Raw genomic sequence first — 12,988 nt, forward strand, 5'->3', positions numbered from 1 at the left:
GTAGCATAGAAGAGGAAGAGCCTTTCCCCCTGTCTTTCCCAGCACCAAACTAGCACAGGCTCAGGAGAGACTCAGTAGAATTGAGCCCCCAAGACAGATGAGATCTCTAAATAAAGAGAAATAGAACTATGATGAGGAGAAGGGGGAAATCCGCCAACAGTTACAATCAGAGAGATCCTGTACTCAGCCCAGGAGCTGGCTAAACTGCAGGAGAAGTACAGCAGGAATGCTAAGGAGACAGACAGAACTTGTGTGGAGAGTTGCCCTAATGGGAGGGGACTGCATACTTTTAATTGAAGAGGAGACAGAAGGTTTTTGGGGCCTGGTGTTTTCCTAACTACTGGGAACTACCAAACCCCGTGGTCCCTGGCTCAGAAGGCAGCTCACTAGGCAGGAGGTCTCGACCCTATGGAAAGAGGTGACTGGGTTACAATTCTGCAGGGGCTTCACCAACTGACTTGGAGTATTCAGAAAGCAGCCCGCTTACAATTAATGCATGAAAGAGCCTTCATGTCAAGCCAGAAATTTCCAGAGACAATACTGGTTGACCCAGAGCGAGGTTGGATATCAGTTGAAACTTCTTTACAGAAAGGGCTGTTAAGCACTGGAATAGGCTCCCCAGGAGGTGGTTGAGTAACTATCCCTGGGTGTGTTTAAAAACTGCTTGGATGTGGTGCCCAGGGACATGACTTAGCAGAGGGTTGTTAGAGTTAGGGTAGTATGGTTAGGTTGAGGTTGGACTTGATGACTTTCCAACCTGAACAATTCTGTGATTCTATGACTCTATGAATGGCCAAACCGATAAGGATTTACAAATGCTTGTTCACAACTGGGTGGGCAAAGCGGGCAACACTCATCCTTTGTCTGCCTCCTTGGAGCAGATCCTACAAATCACAACTTTGTCGGTGCTAGCTCCCACTGTAGCCACACTGAAAGAGTTAGTTAGGTTAGACCTAGGTACTGGAGTGCAAAACCCTTCTGCGAGCACAAGACTCAATGGACTCAAGTGTACCTCAGCAAGTTTGCAGATGACACCAACCTGAGAGGTGCAGTTGATGCATTAGAATGAAAGGGAAGACATCCAGAAGGACTTGGACAGGCTGCAGAAGTGGGCCCATGAGAACATAATGAGGTTCAACAAGGCCAAGTGCATGGCCTTGTGCATGGGTCAGGGCAATCCCAGGTGTTTATACAGACTGGGGGAAGATCTCCTTGAGAGCAGCCTTGCAGAGAAAGACTTGGGGGTCCTGGTAGACAAGAAGCTGGACATGAGCCAGCAGTGTGTGCTTGCAGCCTGGAAGGCCAACTGTGTGCTGGGCTGCATTAAAAAAGGGGTGGCCAGCAGGGAGAGGGATGTGATTGTCCCCCTCTACTCGGCTCTTGTGAGGCCCCATCTGGAGTACTGCATCCAGGCCTGGAGCCCCCAGTACAAGAAAGACACAGAACTCTTGGAAAGAGTCCAGAGGAGGGCCACTAAGATGATCAGAGGGCTGGAACCTCTCTCCTATGAAGAAAAGGTGAGGGAACTGGGATTGTTCAACTTGGAAGGTCCAGAGAGACCTCACTGTGTCCTTGTAGTACTTGAAGGGAGCATAGAAGCAGGAGGGGAAATGACTGCTTACAAGGGTGGATAGTGACAGGACAAGGGGGAATGGTTTTAAACTAAGCCAGGGGAAATTTAGGTTAGATATTAGAAGGAAGTTTCTCCACCTTAGGTGGCGGTGACGCGCTGGAACAGGTTGCCCAAGGAGGTCGTGGATGCCCCATCCCTGGGGGCATTCAAAGTCAGGCTGGATGTGGCTCTGAGCAGCCTGGTCTAGCGGTTGGCGCCCTGCACATAGCAGGGGGGTTGGTAGGTCAACAGTTTGCTAATCTCATTACCTATGAGCCCACAGAGCACAGCAACAACCTCTGGAACTTCCTTGGATGCACTCCGTTGACCTCCTTTAACTCAATCCTTGCTGAACTGTTGTAGGCGTCCTCAAGTTTCCTGTGAGAGTTGCTGGGCATTCCCCAGTGCTCCTGGACTTTGACATCAGAAGCCCCGGAGGTTTTCTGAAGTTTCTCGGATTCAGCAGTTGGGACTGCTGAGCAAAATGCTATGCGAAGGCTTCTTTCAGAGATGGCCCAGACTGGCCAGGAGGGTTTGGCATGCAAAATCAAGAGTGAGACTGAGCAGCAAGATACTCAGTGCAGGCCAAAGCTAGGTCACTAACTTCTGTCAGCTCCTGGGCAACCTTCTCTTTGGCTTAGACACTTTTAGTTAGGCAGCGAAACGAGAAACGTTATCTGCAGCCTCTCCCTGCGGTGGTGGTGAGTGAGGACAGTGTATTTTGCCGTTTGCCATGCTGCCGTGGGGTTGGTTCTGGCCTCTGCTGATACACATTGAGACCGCATGTTCACTTCAAAGCCACACAGCTCCTCAGCGCTGCTGATCTTCTTATTCTTGGTCTGCTAGCAGGTATCTGGTGCACCCCACTTTGCTGCACTTTCACAGCAGCACACATTTCTCTGTTCCTGCACCTATTGCCTTTTTGCTTGCACCTGAGCAGAAGAGCTCACCAATTTTTTTCTGCCTGTGAAAGTCAGACTGAGAGGACTGCTGCGAGGACTGAGAGAATGCAATAGTGAGTGCGGAGAATACGGCATAAGGAAGAGCCTTCAGATCTGGATGGAGATGCTACCTGAGCACCTACGTAAATCTTGTTTGCTGGGCAGAACAAAGTGTGCTAGAGTTCACAGGACACAAAGACAGTTCTAGTTGGGCAAAACAACAAACTCTGAGTCCAGATGACGAAGTTTGTGCCAACAAAGCAAACATAGGGGTGGACCTAGCTGGGGAATGGCTGATAGGCAAATTGGGAAGAATGTGAACCCCAAGTACCTCAGCCAACAGGGAAAGGGGGAATGGCTCACCAGCATCGGGACACAGAGATAAAAGAGGGGCTGTCTCCCCCAGTACTTTGAGAAACCCCACAGGGATATACCTCAGTCCCTCTATTGGAATAAAGAAAGCTGAAGACTCTCCTCTCACTCTTTTTGAAATAAAGGTGATCAAGCAGGCTTCTTGGAGCAGAAATTTTCCTAGCAACAGCAAAGCAAAGCAGTTAGTCACTCCTTGATCCAGCACTGTCTTGGTGTCAGGGAGTTCAGTAGTGGTGCACCAGCCAGTCTTCAGCCAAGAAACAGTCCTGGGCCTTTCTGTTTGAAAGCAAACAGCTCCAAAGAAATGCTTTCAAATGTGAAACTGTCCAGAAGGTGTGTCAACTGTCTCATGCTCTAGATCTGCACCAGCAACAGATTAGAAAGCTATTTCTAGCTCAGTGATCTCATGACACCAGAGGCCATCAAGGAAGGTGTGCAACACATGGATGGGCTCAGGATCAATGGGTGGCCTGACCATGGACACTATTGCCCAGGTTATCCGTGAATGTGAAACCCATGCTACAATAAAGTAAACAAAGCCCATGAAGCCTCTTTGGTACGGGGGACAATGGATGAGATATAAATACGGGGAGGCCTGGAGGTGGATTCTATTCACACTGCCACAAATCTGCCATGGAAAGCGCTGTATGCTTACAGTGGTGGAAGCAAACATCTGATGTCTGGAAACACTGATGTCCTGTACCCCATACCTCCACCCAAAATGCTATCCTTGAATAGCAAATGTTATGGTGACCTGGCACCCCAAAAAGAAGCTAGTCAGATAAAGGAAAACTCGTTTTTAAAATACCCTCATAAACTCCTGGACCAAAGAGCATGGCACTGAGTGGATATATCATATCCTCTACGATCCACCAGCTTCTGGAAGAGTCAAATTATATTTTAAAATATGTGTTAAAAACTATGCTGAAAGCAGTAGTTGGCAGAACATTCAAGCACTGGGATCAATTGGGATATAGCCTGCTAATGTCACCTGCTTAGTCAACACACTGGGATCTGCCAATTGAGACGGCCCTGCCCAGTCCAGCCTCTTATGTACCATAGGAGGGAATAGACTCCCTGTGGCACATAAGAAGAATTTACAAGGGAAAATGGTTTGGGTTATCCTGGCCTTGGGCAAAAGCAAGCCCACCCGTGGGACTGATTTTGTTCACAGCCCTGAGTTCATTTGGTGGGAAATGCAAAAACAGAAACGGGGACATTCAGTGTGTACCTGAAGGACACCTGATGCTGGGGGTAGTTTTAGGCATCTGGACACATATGTACACATATCCGTATATGATGTTAGTTATAGTTTATTGATTGTGTAGATATATATATATGTGTGTTGTGCAACTTGGGCATGGTGTCACAATATGGAATCAGCAGTGAATGCTCGTTCATAAGAATGGACATCTTGCAGTGAACTGATGGAACTGGGAAAGCTGCTAAGGGAGAATTAGAGTTCCCCAAACGCTTCAGTCCTTCCCACGTCGTTTCTGGGAGGAAGAGACAGAGTGACGTAGTGATGTAAGGACATTCCTTATTGCTCTGCATTGCCGAGCCTGCAGCACGATTAGGAGACCCTTCCTTCTCCGTCTGTCTGATGTATTTCTCTCACGGACACGGTGTGTTCTCTTCCGTGGCACACAGCCCCCCAGCAGTGCTGATCTCTGCATTCTTGGTCCCCTAGGGTTTCTGTGGTTCACCCAGTTTCACTGGTCTTCCACAGGTGCATATACTTTTCCTCTCTTCTCCTGACTCTGCTGGCCTTTTGCTTCTATCATCAGCGTTTTCTGACTGCCTGGGGAAGTCAGTCTGAGAGGATTGCTGTGGGGGCTGATAGAATAAGGAAGGTGTTTTTGGGACCTTGGAATTGGGAAGACTGTTCAGATTTGGGTTTGACTTCCCGGAATCATCATCAATTTCTATGGTAATTCTTGCAAAGGTCTGTTGTTTTTTTACTGGAGATGGGTCTTCCTTTCTTATGCAAAAGCAAACCTCACATAGCATTGTATCTCTGTAACAAAAAGAAAGGGGTTTTAGACAAGACTCAAAATTTGTATGGCTTAAGAGACAAAGGTCAAAGAAATTTCTCAACACAGATCCCAGCAGAGGGCTGTCCACAGCTCTCACTGCAAGTGCTTCCTGCCACAGAGCAGCCAGCTAGCAAAGACTACTGGAGAAGCAACTCACTCTTGTCTCTTCTTCAGCAGCTGTTTTGCCAGGTAACCCAAAGCTGCCAGAACAACCAGAGAGAACAGGACGGCAAGCACTGCAACTGCAGAGTGATCTTCTCCCCGTTTCTGATCCACTCCCTCTGCTGTTCTCACACCACCAGCACCTGCAGAACAGAGACAGTGCAACACACTCATGAGTTCTGCACTACTGATGGTATCACAGTGTCTTGGAGAAGTGCGAGTGACTATAGTATTCACTCCATTACTGTCCCTGATTCTCGCGTCTTACTACCAGAGGATGAGGGTGATCTCTTACAGTCTTCCTGAGCAAGAGCCCATGTGCTCTTGCTGAGGGAGAGGCTGAGAAATCACTACCTCCAGCTGTGTCTCAGGGAATGAATAGGCGTGCATTGCACATGCTGTACCTCCAAGGACCCAAAGCAGGATTCTGCAAGGTAAGCTGACAACCATCCTCTGTGGCCAGCTCTGCCACGGCAGACAGAACAGCTCCTGTTATATGTTTGAATGCACCTCTTCAGCTTTGCATGGCAGTAAACACGCATTGCACAGAAGCTCTCCCCAGCAGTTGATAGTATCTCTCTCTCAGGAAGGTTATCAGACAAAGACAACGTACCTCTGGGATACTCTTCAGGCTCAAAACCAAGATCCATCTGAGAACGTGGAACAGGAATCTTGGGTTCAACAGCTATAAGTAAACACAGAGGAGGAACATTTCCATTACAGGTGGTGTAATCTTCATAATCAACAGCTGCAAATGGGTCAGGCTGGCCTTCTAGATGCACCTGGCATCTCTCTGAGGGAACCCAGACACACCACTTACCCATGTGATTCCTCCAAGGCTCCAAATCAGGAACCCACTGAGAAGCTGCAGAGCCAGCACCCGAGGCCACCTCTGCAAACAAAGGCAGAAGATAACAGCTCCTGACATATATTGCAATTAATCTGTTCAGCCGTGAATGGCAGCAAACACTCTCACTCGCAGACACTTGTCTCCCTCTTCCACTCGCAAGTATGTGGCAAATGGGTGCCAGGTGCCAAAAGGGGCACCATATTCGCACCAAACAAACCACGTTCAGCTTGGCTGGGGGAAAGGATCCCCAAGCAGCTCTAAACTCTGCCCCAAACGCTGCTGTCTTTGCCATCAGCACTTCAAGAGACACAAGGCTGGCGCTGCTGGCAAACACAGCTGTGCAGGGCAAAGAATCCCAGGGCACGTCTCTCTGTGCTCTCCTGATGGCTACTCTGCCCTTCTCCACACCCCAGCATTAGAAAAGAACTGTGTAAGACACGTTCCACAGGAAGACAAGGCTGAAAGTACATGCTGACACTGTGAAATGAACCAAGATGGACCACTTACCCCTGGGGTAGCCTTGAGGCTGATGAAAACGGTACAGCCCAGATACGCGGCGTACAGGCAGATCTGTAAAGAAACAGAAGAAAGATTTCCTTTTCGTATTATAGAATCATAGAATCATCAAATGGCTTGAGTTGAAAAGGACCACAATGATCATCTTGTTTCAACCCCCTTGCTATGGGCACGGTCGCCAACCACCAGACCAGGCTGCCCAGAGCCCATCCAGCCTGGCCTTGCATGCCTCCAGGAATGGGGCATCCACAATCTCTCTGGGCTACCTGTTCCAGTGTGTCACCACCATCTAAGTGAAAAATTTCCTTGTAATATCTAACGTAAACCTCCCCTTTCTCCGTTTAAAACCATTCCCCCTGGTCTTATCACTATCCACCCTTGTAAAAAGAAACAAAGTATTGTGCCAGGCTTCCTGGGGAGGGGACTGCAGAGCCTGGCAGGGGATCATAGAATCACAATATCATACAATCATAGAATTGCTCAGTTGGAAATGATGGTAAAGATCACCAAGTCCAACCACAACCTCACCATACTACCCTAACTCTAACAAACCACCGCTAAATCATGTCCCTGAGCACCACATCCAAATGGATTTTAAACACATCCAGGGATGGTGACTCCACCACCTCCCTAGGAAGCCTATCCCAGTGCTTAACCACCCTTTCTGTAAAGAAGTTTTTCCCGATATCCAACCGAATCCTCCCCTGGCACAACTTGAGGCCATTTCCCCTCGTCCTGTCACCTGTCACCAGTGAGAAGAGACCAACCCTGTTCTCACTGTAAGCACCTTGCAGGTACTTGAAGAGAGCAATAAGGTCTCCCCTCAGCCTCCTCTTCCCCAGACTAAACAGTCCAATTTCCTTTAGTCACTCCTCTTAAGGCACACTTAATAAGGATTACTTCCCTAGTCCTGCTCACTACACCATTCCTGATACAAGCCAGAATGCTGCTGGGTTTCTTGGCCACCTGGGCACACTGCTGCCTCATATTCAGCCGACTGTCCATCAGTACACCAAGGTACCTTTCTGTCAGGCAGCTTTCCAGCCACTCCTCCCCAAGCCGGTAGGGTCGTCTGGGATTGTGATCAAAATGCAGGACCCGACGCTTGGTCCTACTGAAACTCATAGTTTGCCTTGGCCTATCAATCTAATGATCCATGTCCCTCTGTAGTGCCTTTCTACCCTCAGGCAGATCAACACTCCCTCCCAGCTTGGTGTCACCTGACGTTGAATAGGAGTGGGCCTAGTACCAAGCCCTGGGGGATACCGTTCGTGACTGGCCACCAACTGGATTTAATTCCATTGATCACAACTCTTTGGGCCCGGCCATTCCAGCCAGTGTCTCACCCACTGAAGCGTACACCCATCCAAACCATGGGCAGCCAGCTTCTCCACAAGGATGTTGTGGGGGACAGTGTCAAAGACCTTACTGAAGTCCAGGTAGACCAAATCAACAGCCTTACCTTCATCCACTAAGTGGGTCACCTTGTCATAAAATGAATCAGCTTTGTCAGACAGGACCTACCATTCATAAACCCATGCTGACTGGGCCTGATCCTCTGGTTGACCTTTATTTGATCCATGATGGCTCCCAAGATTATCCATTCCATGACGTTCCCTGGCACCTATGTGAGACTAACCGCTCTGTAGCTACCAGGATCATCTTTCCAGCCCGTTTTGAAGATGGGCCTCACATTTGCCAGTCTCCAATCCACCGGGACATTCCCGGATAGCCAGGGCTGCCGAAGAATGATGGAGAGTGGCAACCACATCCGCCAACTCCCTCAGCAACCTAGGGTGCAATCCATCTGGCCCCATGGACTTGTGACCGTCTAGCTTTCAGAACAGGTCCCAAATCACCTCACCATGGATTATACCAGGCCTGTTCTGTTCCCCATCTCTACCTAACAGGTCAATAGGCTGTGTGCCCAGGGACATAGTGTTCTGAGAGCCACATGTCGGTCCAGATTCTGCCAGATCCAGAGCAGAGGCCTATGCGAGCCATGGCCAGGGATCAAATGCATCTCCAAGGACAAACAAAGCCCTTGTAACATTCCAGAACACCTTCCCTGGCATAGGCTGGATACAGAGGCTATTCTGCTCTTCTCCACACTCCAGCATAAGCAAAGAAGAGTGAAAGACATGTTCCACAGGAAGACAAGGCTGAAAGTACATGCTGACACTGTGAAATGAACAAAGACGGACCACTCACCCCTGGGGTAGCCTTGAGGCTGATGAAAACGGTTCAGCCCAGATACGCGGCGTACAGGCAGATCTGTAAAGAAGCAGAAGAAAGATTTCCTTTCCACATTATGCCATGATTCTCAGTAAAGGGACTGCAGGGCCTGGCAGGGGATCACGTAGTGTTGTGAGAGCCACATGTAGGTCTAGATTCTGCCAGGTCCCAAGCAGAGGCCTGGGTGAGTCATGCACGGGAATCAGACACATCTCCAAGGAAAACCATGCCCCTGGGATTCTTACCACGTTCCATATCAGCTTCCATGGGATATCGGATAGCTCCGTACGTGTCACCAACACGTTCATCTGGAATGGAGAACAAAGCAGAAAAGCTGTCAAGACCTGTTGCCATGTGCTTCTTCATAAGGGATCTACAGCGCCCGGAGCTGGAATCGGAGGAGCTCTCCCCTCTGGGACGTCCCTGTGTGCTCCAAGGTGGGACGTGTGCTGAAGCTGGAGAGCCATCACCTCACAGGGAACAGAGCTGATGTAAGAGCCTGGTTGTTTCCTCGGAGGACCCACCATCCAAGGCTGCTTTTCAGGAAGCCTCGGGGGTTTGCTTCCCCAGTACACCCCTCAGTACCCAACCTACCTGGACTCAGTGCTCCCCACGGGACATACTGTCGTTGCCCATGACACGGAGCCACCAGGAAGAGAAGAAGGAAGAGCAAAAAGCAACAGCTGGGAGAACCTGTCTCCCGTAGTCGCCCCATGCTATCTCTTGTCCACAAGCAGCAAGCACCCTCCTTGCAGGCCTGAGGCACAAGTGGTACCTCCTGGTATGACATAACACGGGGTTCCTGAATGTCTTCACGGGGCCCATTATGACCTCACAAAGCACCTCTGATGATGCAAGAAAAATGTGCCTAACCTTCCTGAGTTATACAGAACTTCTTGAGCACCTTATTAAGGAGTAAGTCACAAAAAAAGTCAGTTGTTTTAGTTATTCCTGACAAGTTGGTTTGGATGTGCAGTACTGTCTTCATACTGAGTTGTTAGCATTGAAGGAATCTTAAGCTTCACCACCGACTGAATTGTGTCAGCAAAACAACAGAAATCCCATTGATCCCATGCCTTGGTAGATACAGCTATGTTTCCTACACAGCATAACAAACCTCACTAACACTGACTCACTGTGTCTGGTTAGACTGAAGCCTTTTAGCTATCTGCAGAATTCCGAGTGAAGCTTGGCATAAACCTTCTACTTTCTTTTGATGTGCTGTGCTGTGCTTTAGACTGTTCTGGGCATAGAGCAAAAACAAGGATTTGCAGCTCAAAATCCAAGGCTGAAATTCCTGAAACAGCCTTTAGAGGACAGCGAAGAATTGCAAATGAAACATTTTCAGGTCTGGTCTCAGTCTTGGATCTTTGGGTGGTTTTGTTGTTGTTGTTGTTGATGGGTTTTTTGTTTGCTTGTTGTTGTTTCTTTTAATACGGGTTATGAGTTATGATTAAAATGCAGCCTAGGTGTTGCTTCTGTATTTAAAATGCAGCCTAGGTGTGACTACTATATTAATATGTGCTGGTTTATGTGTTATGGCTTTCTAAGTCAAGGCTGCATTTTTATTTATATTGTAGTGTTTTGTACTGTGGCGAATTCCAGTCTCCACCATAAAATCCATGTCTCCGTTGTCTTTCACTTTGCTAAACTGCAATTCATACTGAGCAAACTGCTGAGCCATCAGAAGGATTTGAGTGTCTCGTGCCCAGATCTAATGGAAAAGAGAACAGAGTGTCCTGACAAGACAATACTGGTGCTGCTGTCAGTCCGTAATGATCCTGGGCTTTGACATGGGGACTTTAAGTCCATGAGAAACTTACTTTATGCTGTCACTGGCATAATCTCCATCTAATAATGTAGTACTGAAATACCATGTGGTTCGGTGCTGGTTTGGCCTGCATCATATGTATGACACCAAAATAAATGTTGAGGTTGCCTGCTTGCTTGTGTTAGACTTTGAGCAGTCTCCCAGATATGATGGGACAGCCCTGGGAGGGCCAGAGCAGTGGCCCAGGGCCAGTTTCCCTGCAGCCTAGGAGCCTTCAGACACACAGTCCCATCTGGGCAAGGGCGTGGTCTGTTTTTGGCTGCCCTGTTCACACTGGAGATCCTGAAGTTTGTAGGCAGGAGTTCGACGATAATTTTATGTGAGGTAAAGGCACGGCCACCTCCTCCAGCTGCTCTGGCCCGGAACCACTTCCACCTGACTTGCTTATGCTCAGCCTGATGCCCAGAGACCTGGGCTCTCTGCCCAGGCTGGGAGACATGGCTGGTGCTTTCCCTTTTGCAGGCTCAGCTTGTAGCAGTGCTGAGTAGGTATCTCAGAGACATCCCCACCCAGAGAAAGGACGCTGACATGATGCTGACAGGCTGCCTCGGCCAAGGGCTGCCTTCAGAGGGACTCACATAAACACAGACAGCTGAGACGCAACACCAGGCACGAGGGCTATGACCTGCAGCTTTGCTGCAACATCGATGTGGAGCCCTAAGCTGGCCTCGCTCACCTCAGCACCATCTACAGCCGATGTGGGAACACACACCATTCCTGTCCCAGTGGCTGGGATGGGAAGACCACAATCCATTCAGCATCTGGCAACGGCCTGCAGGCCTGCACCACAGGCCTGACTCCAGTAGCTGTCAGCAACCTCACTCTCACACACACAGGGCCCACCAACGACTGGCACTTTTTTTTTTTAACGCTTTAATAAAGATGTTAAAAAAAGAAAATGGGCTTTATTATCTATATACATTACCTATATTATACGTCTTATGAGGGCTGCTCCAGAAATAATGCCCCCTATTTTATATATTGCCCCCAAATATCACAGGTGGATGGTGGGGGCATGGCAGTAGAAGCTGAACCTTCTAACCAGTATTCATTGCACGCTGTTACCAAGCGACAGATGGCAGTGGTGGGGCAGTGTGACATGATGATGTCTGACATAAAACTTCGTATGAGGCTCCCCGGGAGTCCCCAGTGATGACAACTCTTTTTGTTTTCCTAATTGATGCCGTAGCAATACAGGGAGCAGCCTGACTTGCCACAGGCAACCTCTTCTGCATGGATGGACCTTCACCCACATCCACATCCCTCTGTCCCTCCAGCTAGAGCCTCATACCTGTTCTGTAAGGGCAGCTGGGAGGGTGGGACAGGCTGAGAGGCAGTCTGCTGGCTGCCCAGAACTGGGACTTGTTTCCATCCCTGTCTGTGAGATCAATCATAGAATCACAAGGTTGGAAAGTACCTACAAGATCATCTAGTCCAACCGTCCTCCCATTACCCTTGCTACCACAGTGTGTTGCACTGTCTCTGTTCTGCAGGTGCTGGTGGTGTGAGAACAGCAGAGGGAGTGGATCAGAAACGGGGAGAAGATCACTCTGCAGTTGCAGTGCTTGCCGTCCTGTTCTCTCTGGTTGTTCTGGCAGCTTTGGGTTACCTGGCAAAACAGCTGCTGAAGAAGAAACAAGAGTGAGTTGCTTCTCCAGTAGTCTTTGCTAGCTGGCTGCTCTGTGGCAGGAAGCACTTGCAGTGAGAGCTGTGGACAGCCCTCTGCTGGGATCTGTGTTGAGGAATTTCTTTGACCTTTATCTCTTAAGCCATACAAATTTTGAGTCTTGTCTAAAACCCCTTTCTTTTTGTTGCAGAGGTGCAGTGCTAGGTGCAGCTTGCATTTGCAAAAGAAAGGAAGACCCGGCTCCAGTAGAAAAGGGACAGAACTTTGCGAGAATTACCATAGATTTTGATGATGATTCTGGGAATTCTAACCCAAATCTGGACGGTCTTCTCTCACCAGTCGCTTACTGTCTCTGTCAGCCCCTACTGCCATCCACTCTGACTGACTTTCGCAAGCAGTCAAATATCACTGATGATAGAAGAAAAAGGCCACCAAGATCAGGAAGAGAGAGGAAAAGTATATGCACCTGTGGAAAACCAGAGAAACGGGGTGAACCATATAACCCCTAGTGGACCAAGAATGCAGAGATCGTCTTTCTTTCTTCCAATAATGGGAGTGTCCACTGGCACATAATAAAATGCTTTATATGACTTCTTGGTGGAATGTTAGATGAAACTGCCATTGACATGAGAGGCAAAGACCATGCTCAGCTAGAATAGCCAAAATCAGGAATTACCATAGACACTGACGATCTTTCATGCAAGTCAAGCCCACATCTGAATGCTCTTCCCAATGCCATGTTCTCAGCACTCTCTGCCCTGTTTTTTCCATCCTCACAACGGTCCTCTCTGTCTGACTTTCATAAG

General features: G+C 48.7%; 1 protein-coding gene and 1 long non-coding RNA gene across 2 annotated transcripts; one reads left to right on the top strand and one right to left on the bottom strand.

Annotated features, from left to right (window-relative positions):
* Positions 1 to 1,743: 1,743 nt before the first annotated feature.
* Positions 1,744 to 8,093, bottom strand: LOC149920070 (uncharacterized). Its single transcript, XM_090142822.1, has 6 exons — positions 8,014 to 8,093; positions 6,481 to 6,569; positions 5,944 to 6,015; positions 5,737 to 5,808; positions 5,119 to 5,266; positions 1,744 to 4,942 (listed from the first exon to the last, which is right to left on the bottom strand). The coding sequence occupies exons 1-6, from the start codon at positions 8,091 to 8,093 to the stop codon at positions 4,612 to 4,614; spliced, it is 792 nt and encodes a 263-aa protein (XP_089998948.1). The 3' UTR covers positions 1,744 to 4,611.
* Positions 8,094 to 9,318: 1,225 nt separating this feature from the next.
* On the top strand, positions 9,319 to 12,772 carry LOC149920071 (uncharacterized). The gene is made up of 3 exons (XR_016460802.1): positions 9,319 to 9,639; positions 12,049 to 12,196; positions 12,373 to 12,772. It is a non-coding gene; the product is annotated as an uncharacterized LOC149920071 (long non-coding RNA).
* Positions 12,773 to 12,988: the final 216 nt, after the last annotated feature.

The sequence above is a fragment of the Phasianus colchicus genome, chromosome 1 (assembly GCF_987193195.1).
Source record: "Phasianus colchicus chromosome 1, bPhaCol1.hap1.1, whole genome shotgun sequence".
NCBI classification, from domain to species: Eukaryota; Metazoa; Chordata; class Aves; order Galliformes; family Phasianidae; genus Phasianus; species Phasianus colchicus.

Bases quoted from the DNA above. Each gene is read 5' to 3' on its own strand.
- LOC149920070 (XM_090142822.1), bottom strand. From the start codon at position 8,093: ATGGATAATCTTGGGAGCCATCATGGATCAAATAAAGGTCAACCAGAG. The intron at 5,809-5,943 runs GTAAGTGGTGTG...GTTTACTTATAG, and splicing joins GCCTTGGAGGAATCACATGG to CTGTTGAACCCAAGATTCCT. The intron at 5,267-5,736 runs GTACGTTGTCTT...TCTGTTCTGCAG, and splicing joins GCCTGAAGAGTATCCCAGAG to GTGCTGGTGGTGTGAGAACA.